The sequence below is a fragment of the Sturnus vulgaris genome, chromosome 18, assembly GCF_052056855.1.
Source record: "Sturnus vulgaris isolate bStuVul1 chromosome 18, bStuVul1.hap1, whole genome shotgun sequence".
Lineage (NCBI taxonomy): Eukaryota > Metazoa > Chordata > Aves > Passeriformes > Sturnidae > Sturnus > Sturnus vulgaris.
The window spans coordinates 4,450,763-4,478,218 of NC_142260.1; the positions used below are offsets into that span (position 1 = coordinate 4,450,763).

Genomic DNA, 27,456 nt, shown 5'->3' on the forward strand with positions numbered 1-27,456 from the left:
GGAATAACCTATTGGCAAAATGAATTTGATCTTTAATACAGATGATAAATTGCTGGGGGAAATATTGAGGCCATGGCTGGATGTCCTGGTAGTAGCAGGAGGCTGGAGAAACATGTCCTAGATTTTAGGAATCAGTTAAAGAAGACTAATTGGAGAGTACCAGGAGAAGACAGTTTACCAGTGATACAAAATTATTTGGGGCAATAAAATCAGGCTGGTTTGTAGGAAGACCTTGAATTGCTGATTGACTGCATGATCTAATGAGTGATACATTTTATACAGATAAACATCAGGCAATGCACACAGAAAAAATCCCTCATCCTTCTGTAATAACAGACCCTGAGTTGGCTGTTCCTACTCAGAAGATATTGTGGGCGTATGGTAAAATATCAGTGTAGTGTTCAGCAGTATTTGCCCCCTAGAAGTAAATTGTATGTTAGGAATTATAAGGAAATCATTAGGAAGTCATGCTATTGTGTACACCTCAGCTGGATTCATATTTCTATGCAATTCTAGTGTACTTTCAAATTAGGTGAGAACTGGAAAAGTTATGGAAGAGCAACAGGATTAACAAAGGAATGAAGTGGCTGCTGGGGCAGAGCATCTGAGTAGGAGGGACCGTGTTCTGGCAGAAGGAGTAGGATGAATGGGATGTGGAGTGCTGTACTATCAGGAGCTGAATGGAGAAGGGGAACATGAAGCACTGACTCAGGGTTTGAAGCAGTTACTCAGGGTTTCTTCCAGTGCAGGATCTCCATATAAGGTGGAATTTTCCAGAGGTAGGAGTGGCACAAGCAGGAGGTGCTGCTGCTGCTGTCCCACCTCATATCACCCTGCCATGAGTGATGCTTCCTGCACAGTCATGGAAACGTGAGTATAAAATGTCAGTACAAGAAAGAAATGCCCTTAGAGGGTTATTAAATGTGAGATAATGCCTCTGGGTTAGGAAGCTGCTGAATCCTAAATTGCTGGGAGCTGCAGGAATGTGTCAGGGAAGTGCCAGTGTGTTTGCCCTGTTCCAGCACTTTTCCCTAGGCACCTGGGTGGAGCTGCTCTGTTCTAGCTGTTGTAATAGGCCAAGGATGGGATTTTAGAGTCCTGGGAATTGTCTGCAGCTCATTTTTGAAGAAAAACGAAGCGAAGGTCAAGCACTGACTGATTTATTAAGTATTCTCAGTGGGCAGAAGTGATGCACTTGATGACAACCTTTGCTGTGAAAATCCCAAGTGCTTTTTGAATTCTGCATTTTACAGAGACTCATTTGAAATAAGTCCTCTTTTTATTTCAGGAATTCTGAAATTTTTTGAAGTTTTCTGGAATTCTGTGATAACATGTAGTAAAATGCACTAGACTGGCTCCTTATCCATCTTTTCCTTGTGGATCCTGGGAGGTCTTGTGTAGGCACTGAAGGGGTGTTGAACCAAGATGTGCCATCTGGGTCTGCAAAATTCTTACTTACATGCAGCGCTGCTATCCTTGATGCCTCTGGCTTAAAGCCCTTGGGGTCGTGTTCATTTGGCTCTCCTGAGAACAGAAGTTCACAAAGGAATGCAGAAAACGAAAAAATTCTTCACATGAACCACCACACCCTCCACACGTGGCAGCTGTGTCTGGGGCGTTGTTACAGAAGGCATTAATATAAAAAACTGGTGTGGTGAAGCAAATAAAAATCTGTTTTGAGGTGGAAGAATGAACATGGGTGCTGTTCTGCCCCATTACAAAATAGTGGCTTGGAATGGTTGTGGAGTAGAATAGTTGAAATTAATACAAAGAGTTACTTGTTTCACTGCCTGAAGGTGGAGAGGAAATGAAATGAGCCATCCACCTTATTTAGGACAAGGGGAACAGGATCACAGCTGTAGGAAGAGCTGTGAATGGCACCAGCAATAAAAAGAGCATCCTTTCTCCTTCCCTGCAAGTGATGCCCCAGTCAATCTGCAGTTGCTCTGAGGCAAAGCTTGTGGCCTGGTTTTCCTGCTGGACTGTGACTGAGGAATTCCAGAGGAAGGAGAGTGCTGTGTGGAGAGCATCTGTACCACTGCTTTCCACAGCAAGGGGCTGTGCAGGCTTGGGCTGTGGCTCAAGGATGTAACCTGCCCTGAGGTTTCCAGTCCCACGGAGGGGGTAGGTCTCTGTGGATGTTGGGAGTTCCCTGCTTTCAGCAGCACTTTCCCACCACTGCAGGGCAGGAGGTTTGAGGTTTTTCTGTGTAACCTCTACAGCAAGACGAATAACACCAAAGCAGCCACGTGGGAAACCACCTGAGAAGGGACCTGCTGCCGTGTGCAGCCAGCACAGGTCACAGCTGGGACCCCATCCGTGGTTAGGGAGCGGGTAGTGCCCAGCACAGCGTGAAAAGGAACACACTAAGGGCTTCCAGGCCACAGGAGCCACCTCCAAATGGAAATGGGCCTCAGCCACCTTCCCCAGCCCTGTCTCACCACAGAGCAGAATCCTGCCCAGCCCCTCCTACGCAGGGCTCCCCTGCTCACCCGCCCCTGCGAGGTTTTTGAGAGCGGCTTCGAGTTTCTGCCGTGACTTTTCTTCGCGGAATTTTTTTTATTTTTTTATTTTTTTGTTTTAAGATGGGGCAGAGCGAACTTTGGCGTGTGTTCAAGAATAATAAAGATAAGAATGAGAAGGGCCTTTGAACAGCAAGGAGACAAGATTAAAAAGCTATTGACTGTAGTTCAGCAGTGTGCCGATACAGATCAGGCTGTTATTTACAATCAGGTCTGTGTTTTCATTTCAGTAATGAGGAACAATAAGGGCCCCACATCTGTGGGGCTTTTTGTGGTTTCTTTTTCTAAGGCGCCAAGGCCCCAGAATGCTGACAGAGAATCTAATAATAATTAAGGCCAAAATACACAATGTTTTAGGCTAGACTTCTGGACTGTTGTCTGTGTCTTGGGGTTTGTTTAGATGTTTCAGGAGGCATTGGCTTTGAGACAGGCATATTTTTTAATAAAACCAGAAGTTGTTCTTTCTGATTGTCATGATTATAAACCAGCTTCATCCTCTGTCCACATTCTGTTGATGTTGAACCTGGAAATACAGCCTGAACTGCACATTGTACAGGGAGAAAATGATACCAAGGCATTTCACTCATCATGTTTTGAGATGATAAAGTTGAAGCCAGTGAGAATGTTCAGGAACCATGGAAGACCATCACAGTGCCCTCGGAGCTGAGCCGTGGCTGTGAGCCACAGGTTGAAAACACTGTGGGTGGTCAGTGGTTCTGCTGCAGCACAGGGGATGAGCAGCTCTGGCATTGGGATTCAGCAACTTGTGAGCCCAGGGTGGAGCTGAACTAAGTCTGATTCCAGCCCTCCAACTGGAGAGCGATCACATGGAGCCCTATGGAGACACCAGCCTGAGTGTGCAAGACAGAGGCAGGTACAGCCTGTGTCTGGCAAAGGAATTATCGATGGTGGAGCAGGAGCTGAGCAAGGAAATGTTCAGGTCCTGCTGCCAGTCAGCTCTACCCCCTTTCAAGCACAGAAAGGACCATCCCTTTCTGTCCTGTGTCTGTCTCTTTGTTTATATTTGCATGAGAATTTGCTTCTCTCTGACTATGGATCTCTGTACAGCTGAGGATCTTAGGGAAATCAGGAGGGTGGGATGTGAAACACCCATATTTCAGCCACCCTGCTAGTAGGTTGTTTTCTGCTTGTCTGGGTTTTTTTAAGGGGATTTGCTAAGAGTGTTTCCCTTCTGATTTGCATGGCTAAATATGCGTGTCCTGCTTTTCATGCAGCAATTCCTATTTTTCCTTTATGGCTACCTGCAAGGTGACAGTGAGTAATCCCAGAGTGAAGCTGTGGCACAAGGTGCTAAAGGAGTGCAGGTTGTGAAAGAGTCACGATGTGTCATCAGGTTCAGAACTCCTGCACACAGTCTCTGGTCCTCTCTCCACATCTTCATTGGGTGGTGGATGCATCACTGCCTGGATAAGGGCAAAAGTGCTCGGCTTGCTGGGGACATGGCCTGAACAGAGAGCTCTGGAGAGAGCCAGGTGACAAATATCTGCTAGAGAGCAGCGTGCAGAGAAGGAAGGGCTGGGAGGAGCCCCGGGTAACAAATACAGGAAATGAGTTCAGCACAACCACAAGTTCACCATTGTTTGGGCCTCATCTCCTTGTACAGCCCTGGAGCTGAACAAATGCTGGTGCATTTGCAAGATGAAATTAAGTTTGGAGTTAGAATCCCAACACTTTGCTGCTGGCACTGGAAAGTTGAGTTCCAACAAGGAGTTGCCACAAGTGTGGGAAGGAGGTGTGGGTGTTTGGTGATGCTCAGTTCTGCAAAGGAAAATGGCTTACAAGGCAAGAAGGAGCCATTTTAGAAATTCCCTTGTAGAAAATAGGCAAGTCATATTCCTTCGCTTTCCTCCCTCCAAATGTTCTGGGATTAAACAAGTTTCAGAGTTACCCTCTTGGAGAGGTGCTTTTCCAAAATAAGAGACAGCAATCAGATGATCCTGAGTTACAATCCAGCCCATCCTGTTTTTCTTAGATGCCTGTTTGCTACAGATGTGTCAAAAATGCAAATGCTCCAGAAATTAGGAAACTGAAGTTAAAAAAATTCTGAAGTTCCTTATAAAATGTGTATACCGTTCTGTGTGTGTCGTGGTGCAGACTGAAACCTGAAGGTGAGCTCAGATTCCAGCTCCAGTTTAACTTTCAAGTCTGACCTGCTTTAACAATCCCAGATTGTGGATTTTTCCCTGTTTCTAAAGGAGCAGGTGCTCTGACAGTATTTGCTTGGACAGGGATTTGTCCTGCACTTCAGATAATGGATCTCTGGGCTTTATTCTAGGAATGGAAATTTTATCTTGCCATTAGAAACAGCACCATCAGTAAAACTCTGGGATACCTTGGATACCTTGACACCATGCACAGGAATGCAGAAAATGCTAAATAATTTAAAGGATTCTATAAATACTTTTATATGGTGCTGCAATGCAAGTACCATTAATCGGATGAGCCTTACACTTAACAAAACAAGTCTCTGGTGAGCCATTGCTGTAGGGTACTGGAATTTCTATGGAAAAAACCACTACTAGCAACTAACAGCAGCAGAAAATGTGGCTTGGAGGGGAAGAACCCATCTCTGAGGTGACAGGGGGTCCAAAAAAAATCTTTCTTGTGGGGGGAGGTTACATTTACATACAAGGGTGTCACACTAACACATTTTTTAGTGTGTGTGTTTTGATAAAATCAAGTGGTTATACACCTCTGGCACAAACAGGCCAAACCTTCCCCTGCTTGTTTGCAAGTTTCAGAAGAAATTTCTTTAAGAGCAGGCTCCAACTTTTTCAGACTTGTGCAGGGGCGTTAGTTATGGTGGTTTGTCCCACAGAGGATCCAGTAATGCAAGCTCCAGAATAAAGATAAAAAATAAGGAAAGCCAAGGAAAAGAACATTGCACTAAGCAATTTTGCAACCCGTGGGATGCTTTCTGTGAATTTGGGCCAATGTGTGTATTGGGGTCTGCTTTTCTGGGGTAGTTTTCTCTCATTCTCCAATTACTCCCATCTGTTCTGTTTCTTTTGCAGTCTCTGAAGCTCCGAGAGGTTTTTAACTTGGATCACCCTTACAGCACCTTCCTGCTGAAGACCCTGACAATTGTATCTGGCCCTGACATGGTCGACCTCACCTTCCATAACTTTGTGTCCTACAAGGAGAATATTTGCAAGGTATCAGGGTCTGAAGTCATGGAAGTACAGGGACCCACTAAGGATTGGGGCATTCACTGGGGAGCAGGAAAGGAGAGGGGAAGACAGGACCCTGAGCCCTTTCAGCATTGCTGACAAGGTTATAAACAAGTAGGTTTATGTTCCAGTCAGGTGTGGTATCTCTGTTGTTCTGGAAGCTTCTGCCCTGCACAGAGAAGGACCAGTAGAACACTGGTCCTTTGTTGTCTTTCATGTGTTTTGTATGGATGAATAGGCAGCTGAGAAGTGGAAAAGTTTCAGTTCCTAGTGTTTATAGGCAGGAGGAAGGTGATAGAGTCAAGCCTAGAAGTATCAGATAGGATAAGGGGTAACAGTTTTAAACTGGAGGAGGGTAAATTTTGATTGGATGTGGGAAGAATTTCTTCCCTGTGAGGTTGGGGGGACCCTGGCACGGGTTGCCCAGAGAAGCTGTGGCTGCCCCATCCCTGAACATGTTCAAGGTTGGGTTGGACAGGGCTTGGAACAACCTGGGATAGTGGAAGGTGTCCCTGCATGTGGGACTGGATGGGCTTTAAGGTCCCTTCCTACCCAAACCATCCCTCTTCTGTGCCCTTTCCATGTTTGCTGTGTACTTCTTGGAGCAGTTCAGTAGTGCCCAACTTGCTGTGTGCTGTTTGTTCCAGGACTGGGCTGAGGATATTCTGGCCATTGCCCGGAATCCCCTCACGTACAACGCTCCCCGCTACACCTTCCTCGAGAAAATGTAAGTCCTTTCTGAGAAACCTTTTTCTCTGAAACATCCATGTCCTGCCCTTTCTGACAGTACTGGGGAAAAAAAAAAAAGACTTCTAAGCATCCAGGACCCTTGGCAGCCTCCAGACCAAGGCCTGGTTTATGCCAAGGTTAAGCTGATGGTCTGTAGGACCCCAATTTTCAGTTCACTGTTAGATTGTTTTCCCTATTGCATGTTTTCCCTTTCTTCTTACTTAGTAGGGTCTCTTAAGATTGTACAAATGGATTTTTGTAATCTTATTTGGGTTTTTTTTCACAGTCTAGTGAAGCTGAAGTTGCAACTGAATGAAGAGGGGAAGATTCCTGTCCGGAAGTGAGTGTGGATATTTGTTTCATTGTGTGTTCAGTCAGACTACAGGCAGAGCAACTGGTGAGAGGATAGTTGCTCAGTGGCTTCAGCTGTCCACTCTTCCTGTACCTAAGAGGCAGAGAACTTCCCCTCTGTGTCCATGGAAGTGCTTCTGCTGCACCTAGGTGGCACATAATTTATCTGGAATGGAGACTTTATGGCCTTCATCTATAGCAAGAAATGGCTTTAAAAGCCACAGATATCACTTGCTGGTTGTTGCCAAGAAAAAAAATCAACAAAACAAAGCAACTCTGGTAAAATTCTGATCACAAATTATTTTGCAAACCTGAGCTGAAAGGTGGATGAGGTGTAGGATTGTTTCCCTACATTGTAAGGATTTTAAGGAGTTCTCTATTTGGAGAGCTCTTTGCTGGACTCCCCAGCTCACCTGCAGCAGGTCTCCCTTGCTTTTCTTGTCTCCTGTCTCCTTGTGTGACTACTCCAGTCCTTCCTCACTTCCTCCATCCCTCAGCCTTTGCTCTGGATGTGCATGAGAGCAAAGCAGCCTCTGGGCCAGTGTTAGTGCTGGTTTAGGAGCAGAACAGCTGGAGATTTGTCCTTCCCTGTCCCCAGCTTGGCCTTGTGCATCAGGTAGGGCTCCCATTAGAATGGGAAGCAAAGCACAGCCTGTTCCTTCTCCCCTGCACTATGTGGCATGAATCTGGAATTGATTTTGTGCCATTCAGTGTCTTCCCAAGTAAAATCGCTCCAGGGCTGGTCCTGTGGTTCCTCTGTGTTGATTTAGCTCGTAGAATGACAAAAGGCAGCACTGCCATGTTGAATTCCATTTTGGGTCCATAAATTACCTTTTGTTTTAAGAATAAGGAGCTGCAGACAGTGCATTTGGGAAGTTTTGAACCACTCTGCTCTAGGTCTGTGCTGTGTTACAGCATTACAAGAGGTGAGCACTAATCTCCCCAAGTAAACACTAGACCCCAGGGTGTGTTTTAAGGCAGAGCTGTGCTGGATTAGGGCTGTGCTGACTAAATGGGCTCCTGGAAGGCTGAGCTTTATTCGACACTAAACATTTTTTTGTTATTTGTTTTCTAAACCACCAACCAGCAGAATTTCATTGTCAGAAACCAGAATATTCATCAAAGGGCTGTTAAAAACGTGTAGGTCTGTAATGAATAACACACTAGGGAAGAGTGCTTTGAATTAATCTTTAAAATGCAAGCAAGGTAACGTTGCTGCAGGGAGAAACCAGCTTATTCCTCTGAAACAAACTGGAAAAAAAATCTGATAGAGGATGTACCTTTCCTCAGTGCCTTTCTTGCAGAATGGTAAAAATGCAGACCATTAAATAGTCCAGGTTAAGAACAAGGTTTATAAAAATACTCAGTATCTCCAGGTGCACGTAAATGTAAGGCTTTCAAAACTGAAAATTCTGAAAATTCCAAGAGCATTTGCCTTACCTTTAAATATGCAAATCCCTTTGGAATCACACCAAGGCTGCTGTAGTTTTGCCTTGCAAAGGGCAGAGTTTGCATGAGCTGCTGCAGCCCCCACCAGGCACTCCCACCTGGCAGCACAGGGCACTCCTTGTTGCCGTGTTTGCTGTGAGCACCTGTGATTCCAGGAGCTTAACAGAACTGAGGCTGGATTTATCCATGGAGGAGACCATGGTGCTGTTGGCAGGGATGTTCTAAAAGGAGGGAAAGTTCAGTTGTTGTTACTTCTCCACAGTACCACAGGAAGCACTTCCAAGAGGGGCAGAAAAGGACAGGGGAGGGATTTTGAGTGACAGGGCTCTTACAGAGTCCACAGCAGAAATACAGAACTTCTGAAAAATCCTGTGTAGGTTTATCAAATGCAGTCCCTCGGTTACTCCCCTGGAGAAACACTGTCTGTCTTTGCTGGTTCATGCTTACAGTTGTCTTGCCTGTCTCCTTTGCTGTGCATTTGGAGTGTCCTGCACTGCCTGCAGCTCTGGCCCCTCGACCTCTTTCCTGCTCCATGCTGATGTTTGTTTGCCCATCTGGTCAGTATTTTTCAGATGTTCCCTGCAGATAAGAAGAGAGTGGAAGAAGCATTAAGTGCTTGTCACCTGCCAAATGGCAAGGTAGGGGTTTCTCTGGGTATTCAGAAGTCTCATGAGCTTGAGAAGGATCTTTTTCCCTGCCCTGACTGGGATGCTCTTGGCTATGAAAAACCATCAGCCGAGATGCTCATAGTTGCTTACCTTACCCTGCCATTGCCAGGCCTTAAATCCAGCCTGCTGGCATCAGTTCTTATGGATGTTATTCTTCCAGTAACACCTGTGGCTCCAACATTTGCACTGTGTGGCACAAGGAGCAGCAACACCAGGCCAGATGTTCCAGTCACTCACTGGGGTTGTCGCAGCCAAGTGCTGAGCTGTGGGTGCTCATGACAGGTGAGAGCTGTCAGGGATTTGTGGTCCTGACACATCTTCATTGTGTTCTCAGAATGATGCCATCAACCCTGAGGACTTCCCTGAGCCGGTGTACAAGACATTTCTCATGAATCTGTGTCCACGGCCCGAGATTGATGAGATATTTACCTCACAGTAAGTTTCACTCAAGCCACAGCCCAGAACTTGGTCTCTTGTGACAGAAGATAGACAGGAAGAAGGGATTTAATATTGTGTGGTTTGTCTGACCTTAAGCCTTAGAAGGGCAGGATCTCAGGTCACTTAATGCCTTCATTCACAGCCTGAATAAAAAGGATGAGGACCCTGAAATATAGGGCCCAGAGGGAGGTTCAACCTGAGGAAGGATCAACCTCTTCTATGTGAAAAGATTTCTGGGGTAATTCCCAAGCCTTACCTCTGCCCCTCTGTGATTCTCTCACTGCAGCCATCTAAAAGCAAAGCCCTACATGACCAAAGAGCACTTGGCAAAATTCATCAACAAGAAGCAGCGTGACACTCGCCTCAATGACATCCTCTTCCCTCCAGCCAAACCCGAGCAGGTGCAGAGCCTGATAGAGAAGTATGAGCCCAGCGGGTTTAACATCCAGAGAGGTGAGTCTTGTTCAGCCCTAAGCTCTTGCTATAGAGGTGGGATGAAAGAGCAGATCTCGTGCCCTCTGCCATCCTGCTTCCCAGGGGAGCAGTCAGCCTGGTTCCCGCAACTCCCTGTTGTTCCCACAACTCTTTCCTCTTCCAAAGAGGTGCCAGAACCATATTTGGTGATCATTAACAGCTCTGTTTGTTGTGCAGGGCAGCTGTCTCCAGAGGGGATGGTCTGGTTCCTGTGTGGCCCCGAGAACAACCTGATAGTGCTGGACAAGCTGATGCTGTACCAGGACATGACACAGCCGCTCTCACACTACTACATCAATTCCTCACACAACACCTATCTGACAGGTACGGCAGTGCCAGGCAGGCACGCCCAGGGACACATCAGCCCAGAAGATGTGCGTGCCCTGGGGGTTTTGAGGGCTGGGCTGACTCTAAATGCTGTGTGGCATGAAGCAGTGTTGCCCTGCAACTGAAAACACCTCGTCAGTCTGCTGTGTCCATCTGCTGAAGGCTGGCAGAGATCCCTGTTGCTCCTGTGTGTGCAGGAGCTGTCCCGTGTGAGCAGCTAACACTGAGCCTCTCTCCTGCAGCTGGGCAGTTTTCTGGGACGTCCTCTCCCGAAATGTACCGCCAGACGCTGCTGGCCGGCTGCCGCTGCGTGGAGCTGGACTGCTGGAAGGGCCGGCCCCCAGACGAGGAGCCCATCATCACCCACGGCTTCACCATGACAACTGAGATCCTCTTCAAGGTAGGGAAGAGCTTTCCCCATGGATGCTTTCCCCTGGCTGCTTTTAGACTGATTGCTGAGGGAGCCAGATGGCTGAGGGCAAAGATGTTTGAGAGGAAAAGATTGATGGCGAGGTGACAAGTGAATGAATATGTGGGTGGAAGGAAAAGTGAACAGATAAGCACTAGGTTGGAGTTTGTGCATTTTTGGAATAGGAGGAGTAGCAGAGAGGTTGACAGCTGGATGAAGATGGATGGTTGAGGGAAATGTGGGAAGTCAGGTGGAAGCCATGGAGAGATGACTGAGCAGAGATGTGTGTGTACACAGGGCTGTGTCACGGGATGGATGCACAGAACGTGCCATGAGGCTCGTGGATTTATAGACAGAGGCACATCAGAGGAGCAAACAGGAGGGTTTTTAGAAAACACACAGTTAAAATGAGTTTATCTTCTGCTCTGCAGCAAGTTTCTGTGGCTGACAGCCTCAAATGGAGGCTTTTGAAAGAACAGGGTTCAGTTCCTTTCTAATGACCTGAGTGTTGGAATGTGTTTTGTGGAGCAGCTGGCTTCCCTGAGGATTCAGCTCCCAGGCTTCGGAAGCACAGCACAAAGCCAGGCAGTACAGGGCATTTATCTACAGCTTGCAAGTTACAAATAAAGGCATCACACTGACTTTTTTTCTGCACTCCTTTATACAGCTGCTGCCAACAGGTAGAGGTGCTTTAGATGTTTTTTTTTCCAGCTCTTTCTTCTGTATCTTCCCCCTAATTCTCACACTTCGCTGTTACTAAAATATTTATGTGTGAGGGGGAACAAAACCAACAAACCAAACCAGTTCTTAAGGTCAGAGATATTGTCATCCTGAGACTCAGTAATTTCCAAAGCCCTGTGGTATCACTGCTGCTTTTTGCACAGCAGTTCACTGCAGATAGAACAGAAATAATGGCATTTGTAGCTGCTGTAATTGCAGAGTTCTGCTGAAGCCTGGGACCATTCCTCAAGGAAATTGTAACCTGCTAGCACAGCATATGCTGGGTTTTGGTTTTACATAACACACAGTCCTTCCTTCCACTACAATTCCTGTGGCCTTTTAGTAGCATTGTCTGAGGCTTCTCCTCAGAGCCTTGAGGCTTCTGTGACACACTCCCAGTGGTCCATGGAGGACCAGCTGTGGCAGCCTCCCTCCGTGCTGAGGTCATGGCTGATCCAAGATTTGGGATGATCAGGGGTCTGTAATTGCAAAGGAGCAAATGGCACTTCTTTACCAATTAGCAGCACCAGAAAGGAAAATTTGTGGCAGTTTAACAGGAGCTTGGGGAAAATATTATTATTTTTTCTTACATCATTAATGCTGAGAAGGTTTCCATGGTATTTGCATTTGAAATGTCAGCACAGCTGGTGACTGAACACTCCAGCTCTCTCTGCTGCCAGGCAAAAGGATTTTATAAGCAGCAGAAATGATAGAAAATTGGACAGGTTCAGAGGTAAGTATGGATAGAGTTTGCAGTGGTTTAATCTGGTGCTGCACACGCCTTTCTGTGCCAGTTCAAGGTGCTTGGGGCAGGGGTTTGTCCTTCTGGCCAGATGCTCTCACGTGCAGTGATGTCTACATTGACCTGTGCAGCAAAACCAAAAATTCACCTTCTGGCATCTTCAGCTTCATTTTGGTGCAAGCTGTTGAGTTTAGCTCAGCATAGATCCTCTGGAGCTGGAAATCTGGGCAGGTGTATAAAAGATGACACTTCTCACCTTACTGGGAGAAGTTTAGTGACTTTGAAAGGAGCTCCTGAGTGACAATTTCAGAGTCTGTTCAGTGGGAAGTCAGCTGTGTGTCTATTATTAATGAGTGCTGGGCTTCTCTCTGACCATGGCCTCTCCTTCAGGATGCCATCGAGGCCATTGCAGAAAGTGCTTTTAAAACATCTCCATACCCTGTGATCCTGTCCTTTGAGAACCATGTGGACTCGTGAGTATTTGGTGATTGGGAGAATTGTCTGCTGTGTCCAGAGCAGAAAATACACAGGCAAGGGCTTCTGGGTTTTAAGCAAGTGCTGAGTTGAAGTGAAGCATTAATTGAGGTTTCTGAACCAACTGAAGGTGGGTGAGAGCTGAAAGATGAGTCTTAGCCTGCAGAGTGGGGTGATCACAGTTTTGCAGCCTTTTACCTTGGGGCTGCAGTGTATGAACATGGGAGTTGGCTTGGGAATGGGATCTTAACATCTGCACAGCTGAGATGGTTTTCTGGATAGAAGACATGGATGTTGATCATGCCAAACTCTGGATTTGGGCATTTGCTTTCCTCTTCACTCCTGCCTGATCTCTCTTAGGCCCAAGCAGCAGGCAAAGATGGCTGAGTACTGCCGAACTATTTTTGGAGACATGCTGCTGACAGAGCCACTGGAGAAATACCCGGTACGAGGGAGCTGGGGCACGAGGCCACTGGGGAGCCTTTCTGGAAAACTTGGTCACTCCTGGTGCTGGGAGGTGCCACAGCAGACACAATGCCATGGATATGGATCCTGCTTCATAGGGAAGGGTGGAAGACTCTGTCACAGAGGTTTTCTTGTTTAGCACTCTGTCACCTGAGGGGCTCTGGGCACTGAGCTCTGGGTGGCCAGGATATACCAAAGGTACCAGGTGTGTTCTGTTCACAGCACTGGTCCAGCTCTGTCTGTCAGCACTTGGAAACAGGAGCAAAGGCCTAATCCTGCTCCTAGCCTGGAAATATTCCCTTCCAGGCAGAGGTGGGCAGGTCAGTGTCATGTAGTTGGAATAACTAAGGAAAGCTCCCCATCTGCTTGACCCCAATCTTCATCTTACCTGTACAACAGATATTTGTGTGGGCCCAGTGACACCTTTGGTGCCACAACTGCCCTGCCAGGGGACATGGTTTTAAACACCTGAGCAGGACCTGTGTTCTGCAGGGCACAGGTAGGTCCTTGGGGTGCACACAGGAGGGACACCTGGCCCAAGCATCTGTCTGAAAGCACTGACACCCAATGAAGAGCTGGAAAGAAGCAGTGAGCCAGCAGCAGCTGTCCACTGTCCGGCCCCACGTCCAGGCAATAGGAACAGAGGGATGAGGGGGGAACAGTTCAAGAGATCAGCTAAGCTATTAACAGGCCTTTGCTGTCTGTGCAATCTGTCACATGTCCTTGTCTTGAGCCACCTCCTCTGGGATCTTTTTTAAATCTGCTGCAGGCAGTGTTTAAATCTGGCCTGAGTTCTGATGAGGGACTGAGGATCTGGGAATATGATGAGAGAAGTAGGTGGAATGGGAAGCCAGAGGTATGGGGACGCCTTCAGGCCATGTAGCTGGATATTTTTTAGCAGGATGGGAGGCTAGGCAGCCTGGCAGAGCCCGAGAGATGCAAAATGCTGGTCTGAAATCACAGGTGAAATCTTAGGAAAAATGTGCATTAATCTAGTGGGATATGCTGGCAGAAGGAGGAAATTAGGAGTATAGTGGGTGAGAGATGTCTGTGCACTGGCAGGGGGACAGGAGAGGTGAGTGTTTGAATTCTGTGATGAAGTTTATCTGTTGCAGCTGAAGCCAGGAGTTCCTCTGCCAAGTCCTAAAGATCTCTTAAGGAAAATCTTGATTAAAAACAAAAAGAACCAATCTATGTCTGGGAAGAGGCAGAGCTCTTTGAAGAAAGGGAGGAACATGGAACCAGAAACAACTGAGCTGCCAACTTCTGTGGATGCTGAAGATACTGGTATGTATGAAGGGAAGGAGGACTAATAAAACTAATAGGCAAAACCATCTAAATCACCCAATACAAGCTTGGGGCAAGGCAGCACTAGTCATTAAATCAGTTAGCCAAAGCAGTAGCAGAAAACTGTAAGAGAAATTAAATCATCAGAATACTTTGAACACTTTGTCCAACCAAAAGAGAGGATCATTTACAACCAACCCATCATCCCTTAGTGATCCACTGATACACTCTGGCTTTTGGGCTGAGGGAAGGGGAACAGTTTTTACTTCTCATGGTTCTCTGATCACCACAAATTCACCACAGCCTAGTTCTTCACCATGAGAGTCTTGGAGGTTCATAAAACCTTCAGCCCCTCTCTCCTCCCTTCCTGTCACGTCTTGGGCTCAGGGCCCCTGTGGTAGAACAGTCCCTATCATGGTAAGAGCACGTGTGAGGACAAGGTGAGCACCACTGCAGAACACCTGAAATGGGCATTTATTCCCACAAATATGTGTGACCTTGGAGGGGAAACAGCCCAGTGATTGCCACTCCTTGATGTGAGCGGAGTCTGCAGCAGGAATGGTTTGGTTTCTTGGGTGTGCTGGTCCTCAGTGTACCAGTTCATATTTGGGTTTGGCCAATAAAATTGTAGGATTCTTCCCCTTGGTGTTCCAGCGTTACTTGGTGGTGAGGTTTGGCAGAGCCCTCCACTGCCAGCAGCCTGCAGGGTCCTGTCTGTGTCCTCCTGATCCATACCACTGATGAGGGCCTGTGTGCTTAGTCTGGGCAGGTGATGTTGCTGAAGAGGAGCCAGAGGAAGAGGATGACCAGCTCAGAAACCTGGATGAAGAGGAAATTAAAAAGATGCAGTCAGATGAGGTGCTATCACTGTTGGTTCTTTTCCTTTTCTGTTTGGATTTTTGCTGACTTCCATTTTTCTCTGGGGCTTCACCCTATTGAATAGATCAAACCCAAAGTGCGAAGGGGAATGAACCTGTCAGGAGCTTTCCATCCCCCACACAACAAGACTTTTGCAGGAGAAACAGAAGAAGAGAAATTTTGTTGCAAGCATAAAGAATGTGGCAGAGGTTACTGCTGACTCTGTATGATTTGGAGATAACTGTTTGCCTTGGGGGCGTTGGAAAGGCTTAGCCTTGGTCTGAGAAGTTGTTACTGAAAGTGCTGCTGCTGAAGGGGGAGGGAGGAGATCAGCATTCCCTTGAATAAAAAGTCTATTTCACATTTCCATCTCCCTGGTATCCTTTGGAGAGGAGGAAAAACAATATCCACAGTTTGTCCCAGACTCCATGTTCTGAGGGGTCAGAGAGGTCCTGGGCTTTGTACATCCTCCCTGGAACCTCTCCATGTGCCTTGATTTCATTTTTGCCCAGCCACCTGAGATTCTGTGCCCCTACCCACCATGGAGCTCTAGGACTGGGAAGCCAGAGAAGTTGGAGCACTCTGGTCAGGGCAGCCACCAGAGCTCTTTGTCTGGAAGGCCCCAGTGCAGTTTGTTTCATCTCCAGGGAAGGTCTCTTCATGTGTTTCCTTTTGGATTGTTTTCTGCTCAGGGCACAGCTGGCCTGGAAGTGACGGCGTACGAGGAGATGTCCAGCCTGGTTAACTACATACAGCCCATCAAATTCAACTCCTTCGAGGTCTCTGCCAGTAAGTCAGGCTCAGTCCCTTTGGAATCCAGGCCAAGTGCTTCCTGGCTCTGTCAGTCCCCCATGCAGAACAGGGACTGGGTGTGCCTTGCTCCTAAATGCAATCTCCTGTTCCTAGAGAAGAACCGGAGTTATGTCATCTCTTCCTTCACCGAGATGAAGGCTGGCGATCTACTGAGCAAGTTCCCCATGCAGTTTGTAGAGTATCCTTTTGGCAGCCTTCTTCCAGTGCCATTGGGTGCTTGGAGTGTGAAGGAGATGCTTGACTGGATGCATCCTGCTGTAGCCAGTGTCAAGGCTGCCAGATGCTTGTCCTTAAGTGAAAAGTGTATGGACTAGGAGTCTGAGCCTCTCTGGGGTCTTGTCTGGAAGGCTGTGAGCATTTGGTAGCAGAGCTCCAACAGTTTTTATAATGGCAATATGTGGGCTGGCCCCAGGGCACAACAGGAGCACTCCCAACTTGTTTCCTATAGAGCCTGTAGATACAACAAGTGGCAGATGAGCCGCATTTACCCCAAAGGCACCCGGATGGACTCCTCCAATTACCAGCCCCAGATGTTCTGGAATGTGGGCTGTCAGATGGTGGCACTCAACTTCCAGACCATGGGTGAGTTTTGGGGTGTGCTCTGGCCTCTGAGCAGGTGAGGTCGGGTGCTGCTGGTCCCTGGGTACTCCTGGTCCCCATCTCTTCCTTTTCTGCCATTTCCCTGGTTATTATTCCATGTGTCTTTTCCCAAAGTGCTATTCTCCTGTGATTTGATCTCTCACAGACCAACAGCACTTTTCCATGCCCAGTACAGACCTGGCATACACACACACATACGTGGACTGCTGTCACCCTGTGTCCCTGGCTGTCCTGTTCCACAATGTCACACTTAATCATATCCATAAGGGCACCTGCAGCTCCCATCCCCCAAGTTGCTCCCTCTACAAAGCAGAGGCAGAGCTCCATCAGCCCACAGCACTGACCTGTCTGTGCTGCTATTTCCAGGGCTTTGACCTGACCAGAGAGGAAGGGCCTTTCCTTGCCACACAACCAGCATAAGAAGGAAAGAAAAAGCCTTGAGAGAAAGCTGCACCTTACCCCTCTTCCTTTCTCAGAGGGCTGTTATGTATAGAGCATAGGAGACAAAAGGGAGCCAGTGCAAGGTTGGTTCTGAAGAAGATGACAGTGCAGGCAGGTGCAGCAACCACCAGGCAGTGTCCTCAGAAGTGTCAGACAGAAGACGGACTCTGAGGAGGCCCAAAATGAAAGGGGGAAGGAGCAAAGTGGCTTAGGCAGCTACTTATTCCCACCCAAAAATAGCGGGTGCTCCTTAAAGCAGGTTTTAATTTAGTTCTGCCCATGACTTAAGGTGAAAGCACAAGCAAACCACTTCCCTTCCTTACAACAGCTGCTGTAATATTTTTCCCTGTAGGGTGCTGAGAGGCTTAATTAGTTTTCAAGACGGCTTCAGGAGCTGTGGGCTGGCAGGGGCTGGAAGCTTCCGGCAGCTTTCAGCTCCCTCGTAGCACACAGGCTGCCGTCCCCCCCAGCCCTGTCTCACTGTGTTGCTCTGCTCTCAGATGTCCCCATGCAGCAGAACATGGCCCTGTTCGAGTTCAATGGGCAGTGTGGGTACCTGCTCAAGCACGAGTTCATGCGGCGCCCTGACAAGCAGTTCGACCCCTTCTCTGTGGACCGCATCGACGGGCTGGTGGCCACTACTGTCTGTGTCACGGCAAGTACAGCCTAGGGACCCCTCCTGTGTCATCCTGGGGGACTCACAGTGCGGGAAAGTGTTACTGTGGCAACTCCCAGACTTGTCGCTATTTTAAATTAATCATAATCATATGAAAATGGAAAATGAGCATCTGCTGTGCAGAGGCAGCCAAGGCTGTGCTGATGGGGAGAGAGGAAGTGTTGAAGCACGAAATAGGGTGGAGGTAAAAGAAGAGCTGGAGCAGAAAAGCTGTTTTGGGGTGGGAGTGTGACTTTGGGGTGAAGGAATGGGTGGGTCTCTCTGTTTTATTCTTCTCAGCAGTTGCTCACTGTGTGTTGTTCACAGGTGCTCTCTGGTCAGTTCCTCTCGGACCGCAGTGTGAAGACCTACGTGGAAGTGGAGCTCCTTGGGCTGCCAAGGGACGCCAAACGCAAGCACAGAACCAAACTGACCTCCACGGCCAACTCCATTAACCCAGTGTGGAAAGAGGAGGCTTTTGTTTTTGAAAAGGTGAGAACATTTGATAGAAATTTAGACAGAGAATCCTTAAAGCTCCTGATGGCCATGAGCACTGCCTTGGGAGAGGTCAGTGCCAGCAGAAGGGATTCTCCTCTGGACACCTCATGCCTGGCTTTGTACACTCTCATGTAACATCCAAACAGCAATATCCAAAACAGCTCTGCATCAATGTTTCCCAGAACAGCCAAGGGGTAGCTGGGAATGGTTCTGGAAATAACAGGCATCCAAAGTCTCCCCTCTGTGATGCCCTCTTCAGACTGATCAGTTTTGAAAACTTCCAGCACGAGAAAGGAACTGAATTTCTGTGGTTAAACTGTCAGTGAGAAACAGCCAAACTGGAGCAGTAATGAGACCAATTTTCAGTTGTGCCAGAACACAGAAATCTGCCCTGTCTCTCCCCAGGAATTCAGTGATCACCAATCCAGCTGCAGGGCACAGGGAAGTTAAGTCAAGTACACATTATACAATTCATTTGTCAGGCACAGTATGAAGCTACAAATATTTTCAGCCTACTTGACTGAAATATCCTCCTTTCAGAAACACTCTGAGGCTTCACTCCTGGCAGAATAATTTTATGGCACAAGAATACAGGGAAGGAGGGAGTCAAAAGCCTTTATTAGCAATGTTACCATGTTTGCTAAATTATTCATCCCAGTTCATTCCATTCTCTAGTGAGTTCTTCCTGAAAGCAGTGGTTTGGAGAGTTTGTTGCCCTGTTTTTGTCTTTGGGTAACCTGTGATCCTGGGCAGGGTGAGAAGCCTCTGTTTGGTGGAGTTTCTGGGCATTCAGCTATGATGTCTATGATAAACTGTGCCCTTAAATTACAAGATGCAGAAATAGGCAGTGCTGTCCTGGAAGAGATGGAATTGTTTGGTTGAAAGGAGGAGAAGGGTGCTGCTATCAGGAGTCAGAGGCAAAGACACTGGTGCCTTACTCTGCTTTTCCCTTAGATCATGATGCCTGAGTTGGCGTCTCTCAAAATTGTGGCTTGGGAAGAAGGAGGGAAGTTCATTGGCCAGAGAATCATTCCCATCATCGCAATGCACCCAGGTAAATCAGTGGGAATTCCTTCAGCTTTTGTGCCCTTGAGACCTGTCCAGTGGGAGCCATAAGGACGATACAAACAGCTGCATAGTTTGCTCCTTAATCTCCGTGCCCACAGGCAGTGGAAGCTTCAAATCCACCTTGTTCTAGCCTTGGCTTTATCCCATGATATACTCACCATGCCCTCCTGTAACGAGGACCTCGGGCTGCTGGAGCAGAGACAGGGAGGGACAGGATGCCGCCAGCTCAGCTCCCTCCCCTCTCTGCCCCAGGCTACCACCACGTGTGCCTGCGCAGCGAGAGCAACATGCCGCTCACCATGCCCGCCCTCTTCGTGTTCCTGGAGATCAAGGACTACGTGCCGGATGCTTGGGCAGGTAGGGAGCACTGGAATGTGCGGGGGGTGCTTCTGGCCTCCTTCAAACTCTGATTCAGAAGCATTTTTCCAGCCTGGGAAATGCTTTCCTGCTGCACCCTCAATTCCTTGTCAGGGTGGGACTTGAGCGCATGCCAGCATCCTGTCACAGCCTCGCTGCCTTGGGAAGAGCTCGGAGGCTCCCACTGCAGCTGGCCTGGTTCCCACCTGAGGTGCAGGGCAGGTGTGCCAGGCCCCAGTGTGGAATGGCTCAGCCCTGCTCTTTTTCAGAGGCAGGGAGAGGTTTCCTTCAGGGAATAGGTGACATCTCCCAGGGGCTGCAGAGAACAGGGCTTTAGGGAGTGATGCCCTTCCCTTTTGGAAGAGAAGGGAGGTTCTTGCTGGTACTGAGATATGGGGACCTTCCTTTGAGAAGGGTGAGAGCTGGATGTGACAGAAGCCTCACCAGACGGATCAACAGTTGTCACCAATAGTGACAACACCGTGTCACCAACAGGGTGCAACAGCATCAGCCACAGGAGCTCTTGTGAATACTTCTCATGTTTGCTGTCTCCTCCCCTGTGTTTATACAAATGAACCTTATTCACGGGGGAAATCCTGAGAAATTCGGTTTATCACATTTTTATTAAAAAGATGAGGTTTATACAATGTTGAACTGGAATTGGAGCAGGGATCTGTGCAGGTGGGAAAAGTCTTAACCTGGCCCTGGATTTTGGGAGCAGAGTTCCCAAAATCACTTCACAGACCTGCCCTGAACATCAGTTGTGAGCCATGGCCTTGGGCTGGGTCTGAGGTGAAGGAGGTTCTCTTCCTCCCTGCCTTGTGCTGTCAGGGAGATTTTGGTTACAAGCAGAGAACACAAACTATTCCTTCTTCACAGTGTCCTGTGCTGGGCAGGGAAAATGAGTCCATGAATTGTCTGCTACCCAAGCCAATCCCTGCTCTCTGTTTCCAGATCTCACTATTGCCCTCTCCAACCCCATCAAGTTCTTCAACCTGCAGGACAAACGCTTGATGAAGCTCAAGGATACCTCAGGGGAGGTGAGTTTTTCCAGGTTCTGTTCTCTAGAGCACCCTGCATGGATTCAGCCTGAAATAATGGAGTTTTTATTTACCTTTGATCTTTGTTTTAGAGGCCTGGCACACAGACAAACCTCTCATCTGCTGAGACTAACGGGGTGGCAGGCTTCATTGGGAAATCCTGCATTCCTCCCTCTAACGGGTCCACAGGTAAGTTTCCAAGAGTTCCCAAGCATTTAAGCATTGTGGCAGCTTAATTAATTCTTCTGTACTGATACCAACATCCTTCACACGGGCTGTGTTCTGGTGAGCTCTGTCCATTTCTAACCTGGACTTCCAAGATACGACATTAACAGGAACTTTTTTTGGGATTTCAGGAGCAGCAGTGTTCACCAAGGATGAAGCCCTGTTAGAAGTAATGCAGATGACAGGTAACTCCTCATGCTGGTCACCTGGGCTGAGGCCCTGCCTGTCATCTTACATTTCCAAATTTAAAAGACATGTCCTAACCCTGCCTGGTGTATCCAGCACTAAAGACAAATCCCAGGAATCTTGAGGCTCAAGGACAGGTCTCCTCCAGCACACTTTCATTCCCTGTGCAATGTGTTGTTCACCTGCTTCTGGGTGCCTGAATGCAGTGTGATGCTAATTCCTGCAAACACGGGGCCTAATTGTGCCTCAGAACTGAAGTGAAGGCACAAGAGGAAACCTGTTTTGCTCAGGGTATGTTGGCAAGTAACTGTTATGTACATTACTTTTTTAGAAGTTACTCCTAAAGAGAAGTATTCACCAGGACAGAATATGTACCTCCCAAGGTGTGGAGCAGAGGGGGCTCTGGTTTGGATGTGGTGATCAAGGGATATGTGTTGGAGCTGTGTGCTCTAGTTTCCCCACTCCAAGCCTTGGGAAGGAGCTGGCCCTGTTCAGTCTTTTTATTTTGTGTTTCAGAGCCTGAGACAATCACCCTTGCTGAGCTGCAGCAGAAGAAGCGCTTCCTGAAGCTACTGAAGAGGCAGGAGAAGGAGCTGAGGGAGCTGGAGCAGAAGGGAAGCAAACAGAGGGAGGAGCTGCTGCAGAAATACTCTGCACTCTTTTCAGAGCAGGCCTTCCCTGGGGGCAAGAAAAGGACAATACGCACAAGGAAAACCCAGAAGAAGAGGTAACCACAGCCTGGGCATCACCTTCCCAAACCAAACCAAGGATCCCCAGGGAGACATGGGCTCCTCTTCTCTGCAGGAAGATGGAGCAGTGCAGGCATCTGCACATCCCTGGGCTGTCCCCACTGAGGATGGGTGGGAAGGTTGGGATTGTATTGGCATGGTGAGAAGCAGAACGGCCCCTGATCCTGTTCTGCAGGAGTGTGACCCCAAGTGATGCTGGTACCAGTGCAAATCCTGTAAAAGCAGCAGAGAGCATCGATCACCACTGGCTCGTGGAGCTGAGGGAGAGGCTGGAGATGGACCTCATCCACCTTGGGGAGGAGCACCACAATCGGATCCGAAGGAAGAAAGAGCAGCACGCAACTGAGGTGAGGGCTGCAAGTGTCACCTGAAAACGTATCCTGGGACAGCCCAAATAATCCCAAGTTATTCACTAAACTGAGCTTGGGAATGTGGGCCTAGAACACACCTGACACATGCATTGTCACAGCAGGAAACTGAGAATGAAGACATGAGACTTATTTGTTAGAAGCCCTAAAAATCCTGCAGAAACATTTTTATATGTCTGATATTTTTTAAAAAAAGATTAGCATTGCCCTGAAGCACATCAGGCTTCATCTGCTCCAGCTCTTCTGATGCCTTAGCATGGAGTTAATGTGGTGTTTAGTGGCTTCATACCTTGCCAGGTGCCACCTCTCTGGGAGCCTGGGAGCTGAGGTGACGTGGAGGTGGGCTGAGGGTTCACCAGTGCCACCCTCAGAGCGTGTTCTGCTGTTTGACTTGGTGGAAGTCAGAGTCCTGCAGGCTGAGCTCAGCCACGGCCAGAAGGAGCCATGGTGCTGCCTGGGAACAGAGTGTAGGCCATAGGATGGTGGTGGTAAATCCAGCATATGCTCTCTTTTCCAATGAAAAGGGAGTGATGCCAGGCTTGGGAGGCCTTTTCTCATTAGCATTTTCTGAAGAAATTTGCACTGATACATCTTAAATCTTCAGTTCCCTGGTCCACCTTAGGCTTGACACGCCTCTTGCAAGCTGTGTGCAGCCCTGAGGGGAAAATAACACTTGGGCACTGGCTGGGAACCAGGTTTCTTACTTGGGAGAGGAGTCAGGAATAAAACCTTCCTGTCTCACAAGTGTCAGTCCACTGGCACAGTGTGGCCTGCATGCAGAGCTGAGCTCACTCCTCTGCCAAAGTTTGCACTGAGCCTCAGGGATTTGGAATCTGTTGCTCCTGAAATTCAATGCAGGGAGGTGTACAGCCGACTTGGGTGCAGTGTCTCATCCTTTGTTCTCTATTGGTCTTGTGTTCATCTCTTAAACAGCAAGTTGCCAGGATCCTGGAGCTGGCCAGGGAGAAGCAGGCAGCTGAGCTGCGGGTGCTGAGGGACACGTCAGAAAGGTAAATACAGCACTGAAATCACAAATAATGCCCAGTTCTGCTCTGAGGCAGCACTTTCTGCTGGATCTCAAAGCTCTGCTCTGTAGCTAGGGAGTGAGAATGGGGAAGAGAAGGTTTTCTTTTCCTTTGGTGAGAAATTGAGGCAGGGGGATGTGACATGGGACCTCACACAGTGGTATGGGGGGAAGATGCGTCTTGTGATCCCCAGAACAGTGTTCCTGCCACAGGGCTCCAGGCAGAATACAGAGTTCCATCTGCAGGGAGCAGCCTGGAGCCACTGATAGGGAAGAATAGGAAACAGCACTGCTGGTCCCTGGCTGCCACCTCTGTCTCCTGCAGTCAGGACCTCACATTAATCCCTTCCAGAGGACTGCTCCATCTTCTAAGTGAATTGAACATCTTGGCTCCAGTATTCAAACAAACTGACAGAATCAATTGACCAGTTTCTAGCCAGACATGTATCCATTTGCTCTTGAAGAACTTTGTCCTGAAGCTAAAATCCTCACTCATTCCTACTTCCCATTAAATCCTGTCTCAGTCTTTAGTTGTAAATTCAGATAAAACTCCCTCTTTTTGTGTCCTGTCCCAAGTCAGGGCCTCTTTACTCAGCTATTCAGCATATTCAGGCAAGTCTAAGGAAACAGGTGAGTAGCCAGGTAATGGTTTGCTGACAGTAGGATGTCATTAGTACAGTCACAGCTCCAGGGCTGGGAGAAGCTCCAGAAAGATTTCAAGATCTAGAGCAACAGGCAATGAAATGGCAGTTCAGTTCAGCAGAAATAAATATAATCGGAATGGAAAACCCTGGCCCTAGTCCAGCTGTGCATTGGTGTTGGCACTCAGGTAAGAGGTCTTCAGTTGCTGTGAATGCTCTTCATTCCCAGCTATGCAGTGGCCAAAGTGGCAAACAGGATTTTGGGACTTGTACAGGGAAATAAAAAAAAAGACTGAGTTAGCCTTGTGCCACTGGATCCATCTGCATAGAGCTGTCCCCTTCTCAAACAAGAAAAGTCTTTGAAAGAGCAAGAACAGCCAGCAGTGAGGAGGAATTTGTGTGCTAAAAGAAATTAAATGGGACAGCTAGTAGAACAGATGTTTGAGGGAATGTGACAGTAATGTGTAAATCATGAATGGTCTGGAAGAGGGAAATGATTGCTCACTGTTTCTCATTGGAAAGAAGGGTGGGACAGCCAGTGAATGTCTCAGGCCCCTCTGTCACATTGTGTATAAATTAAGTACTGTTCCTCTCATGGCAGGGAGCTGTGAAATCCAAAAGTAGAGGTAAATTCCAAAGTATGAGTGACATCACAGAACATGATATATACATAGATACTGGAGGATAGACTGGAAACTGGGAAAGTGGAGGAGGGAAAATTTCCTGTACACTTGCCTTTAGCAAGTGCTGCCCCCCATGTCCTGACTCAGGACATAAAATATCCCTAAGACTCCAGACCTCCTGCAGCACAGTCTCCCATATTTGGTGTTTCTGGGTAGCAGAGTGCTCCAGAGAGCTGTGGGGATGGAGGACTGCTCTGCTGTCTGGGGCTGGTAACCAGGCCTGTATCTCCTTTTCTTCTCTCCACAGCAACATTAAAGACATTAAGAAGCGGATGGAGGCAAAGAGAGTGGAGCGGGTCCAGGCCATGCTGAGGAATACCAGTGACAAGGCTGCTCAGGAGAGGTGCGGGAGTGGATGTTCCTGGATTCTGTCTGTGCAGGATGCAGGGTCTCCTGCTGACTTGGAAGCTGAAAAAGTAGCATTTTGCATCCAGTTATTTGGGCCTTATGGCTCAGCCAAATTTGAGTGGTGGTTTATTTGTCCTTCCTAAAATTACAGCAGCTTCTCCCTCTGCAGGACAGCATGGGACTGTAATGTACCTGTTGATCAGTATGGCACTGATTAGTACTTGACAAATGGGTTTTATGGAAGAAGAACAGCTGAAGTTTACAGGGTTTTATAATTTTCTTTAAAGGTTGAAGAAAGAAATTAACAACTCCCACATTCAGGAAGTGGTGCAGACAGTCAAACGGGTGAGTTCTGTGGCGCCAGCAGCTCTGGGTTCTGCTGGGGAGTGGGCAGGGGAACTCAGTTGGTGTGTCCAGGGCATTTGTAACCAGTGGCTGGGGAACAATGGGAAAGCCTGGCAGGAGTAAAGACACCTCGAGGACTCCAGCTCTGCCCTTTGAAGACCAGTGCTAGACAAAGCTGAGTCCATGTCTGTCTGTCAGTAAGTGTCAGCATTTGTGTCCATGTTTGTGTACGTGTTCCTGTGTGTTCATGCCTGTGTGTCTGGGTCTGTGTAGCTGTGTATGTCCAAGTCTATATCTGTGTGTTCATTTGATTGTGTCTGTCTCAATGTGTCCCTGAGTCTCTCTGTCTGTCTGGGTATCTGAGTGGATGTGTCCATGAGTCCAGGTGTCTATATGCCCATCTGTGTCCATGTATGTCTTTGTGTCTGTGCTTCTCTATCCATTTGTCCCTGTGTCCATTTATGTCTGTGTGCATGTGTGTGCCTCTGTGCCTGTCCATGTAGATCTGCCACTGTGTCCATAGCTGTGTGTGTTTATGTCCATCTGTGTCTGCATCCTTGTGTGAGTCTGTGTTTGTTCGTGTGTGTGTGTGTCTCCATCTGTCCCTGTGTCAGAGATACTTTGTGTCTGTGTGTCTATGCATCCCTGTGTGTGTCCATGGGTGTATATATCCATGTATGTTTGTCAATCTGTGTCTGTGTCCCTGTAACCAGGTGTATCTGTCCATGTGTCCAAGTGTGGGTGTGTCTGTATGCATCTAGACACATCTGGATGTCTTTGTGTGAGTACATGTATCCTTGTGTCTGTGTGTCCCCTTGTATGTCTGTGTCCTATGTCCCACGTGCCTGTGTGCACTCACCTGCCAGGTGTAGTGTTCCTGAGTCCAGGCTGCTGCTCTAGGCCCACCCTGCTGGGCTGAGCTTGGGTTGTCCAAAGCCCTTGCTTATAAAACTGGAACCTGAGAGGGGTTAATTTATTATTTTTAAAGGTGACAGAGAAGACTGGCAGGTTCCAGCAGAAACTGGAGGAGAAGCAGGCAGCAAGTCTCCAGTCCATCAAGGAGAGAGAAAGCCAGGTAAGGACAATGTTTAGGGTCAGGGCTGTTCCTCAGCACAAGAAGTCCAAACCCCAAAGGAAAAATCTTTACTGCCACTCTCAGCTCACCCATTACCAAGAGGTGAGAAAGTGGATGAGGGGGCCCACACAGAGTCCAGAAGGACCAACAGCTCATCCCAGAGCTTCTGGTCTCTCTTCTTGACTCCATTGTGTGGGAATTGCCTGATTCTCCATTTACAGCTCCAGCAGCAGGCACGGGTGGAATATGAGGAGAAGTTGAGAGCTCTGAACATGGAGGTTCAGGAGATGGTGAAGAACTACACCAAAGCCAGCTTTTCTGGAGAGCCACAGACTGGGAAGGAAGGAGGTCCTAGCATTCCTGAAGGAAAACAAGGCTCTACAGACCAACTGGAAGCAAATATCCCAGTGACAGAGGTGTCCAGGCTTACACTGGCAATGACTGAGCCCTTGGGAGCAGGAATGGATGTGGAGATAGAAGAGAGCATATTCTGAGATGTGTCCCTTCTTTACTGTTCATTCCAAGAAGGTATATGGTGAAGTAACAAACAGCTTCACAAACTAATCCATCCCTTTCCATTCTGGGGAGCTCCTGAAATCCTTCAGGAATGTAGTACATTACCCCAGACATCTGGAAGCAGTCTGGAGAGCTCACCCTTCAGAGTACTTCACCCTCTGTCTTCCCCAGCTTGAGCTCTGAGGTATTTCACCAGTGGGAAAGGGCCTGTGCCCGCAGACCAGCTCTCTGTTGGCAGCACAGCAGCAGCTACAGGAATATTTACTTTGCATTCAGACCAGTTTTTAGAGTCAGTTCCCTCATCGTTCCTCACGTTCATCCCTTCACATCAGTCCAACTCCTCCTAACATCTTCCACACGGTTCAATGAAAGAGCAATAAACAAACCAAACAAAAACCCTTAAACACTGATACAAAGAGACACCACAGGTGGGGATGGGGATAGAAAGTGAGGTCAATCACAGCAAACCACAGCAGGCTGTGTGTCCTACAGGAAAACATTTAAACCTGAAGCTGCATTAATAAACGATTACAAATGCTGCTATAAAACAAACCCCAGGTCAAGCAGGTATGAGAGAGCATGTTCCAAGCCTAGTCTGAACACCCAACAGGAGTCCACATCTCCCCTGTGGTGTCTCCAGAGTACTGGAATTATGTATTGTATATTTCTGAGCTATTTATTTTCTAAAAAAAAAAAAAATAAAACACTGCTGTTCATGAA

The 27,456-nt window shown here is 47.9% G+C and overlaps 1 protein-coding gene across 2 annotated transcripts in view; it reads left to right on the forward strand.

The window, feature by feature from the left end:
* The window catches only part of PLCB2 (phospholipase C beta 2), a 40,322-nt gene extending 12,866 nt beyond the window's left edge, over positions 1–27,456 (forward strand). For both annotated transcript variants that reach the window (XM_014878843.2, XM_014878841.2), the window contains exons 4-32: positions 5,558–5,698; positions 6,361–6,440; positions 6,729–6,782; positions 8,805–8,880; positions 9,245–9,345; positions 9,635–9,801; positions 10,000–10,146; positions 10,392–10,549; positions 12,411–12,493; positions 12,855–12,939; positions 14,075–14,246; positions 15,007–15,104; positions 15,797–15,893; positions 16,011–16,095; positions 16,375–16,499; positions 17,459–17,613; positions 17,941–18,105; positions 19,066–19,165; positions 19,432–19,536; positions 20,491–20,576; positions 20,669–20,765; positions 20,933–20,986; positions 21,504–21,714; positions 21,912–22,083; positions 23,038–23,114; positions 24,700–24,795; positions 25,088–25,145; positions 26,134–26,220; positions 26,442–27,456. In XM_014878843.2, coding sequence (XP_014734329.2) covers positions 5,558–5,698; positions 6,361–6,440; positions 6,729–6,782; positions 8,805–8,880; positions 9,245–9,345; positions 9,635–9,801; positions 10,000–10,146; positions 10,392–10,549; positions 12,411–12,493; positions 12,855–12,939; positions 14,075–14,246; positions 15,007–15,104; positions 15,797–15,893; positions 16,011–16,095; positions 16,375–16,499; positions 17,459–17,613; positions 17,941–18,105; positions 19,066–19,165; positions 19,432–19,536; positions 20,491–20,576; positions 20,669–20,765; positions 20,933–20,986; positions 21,504–21,714; positions 21,912–22,083; positions 23,038–23,114; positions 24,700–24,795; positions 25,088–25,145; positions 26,134–26,220; positions 26,442–26,714 — 3,405 coding nt within the window. In that variant the 3' untranslated portion in view covers positions 26,715–27,456. The remainder of the gene's footprint in view (positions 1–5,557; positions 5,699–6,360; positions 6,441–6,728; positions 6,783–8,804; positions 8,881–9,244; positions 9,346–9,634; positions 9,802–9,999; positions 10,147–10,391; positions 10,550–12,410; positions 12,494–12,854; positions 12,940–14,074; positions 14,247–15,006; positions 15,105–15,796; positions 15,894–16,010; positions 16,096–16,374; positions 16,500–17,458; positions 17,614–17,940; positions 18,106–19,065; positions 19,166–19,431; positions 19,537–20,490; positions 20,577–20,668; positions 20,766–20,932; positions 20,987–21,503; positions 21,715–21,911; positions 22,084–23,037; positions 23,115–24,699; positions 24,796–25,087; positions 25,146–26,133; positions 26,221–26,441) is intronic.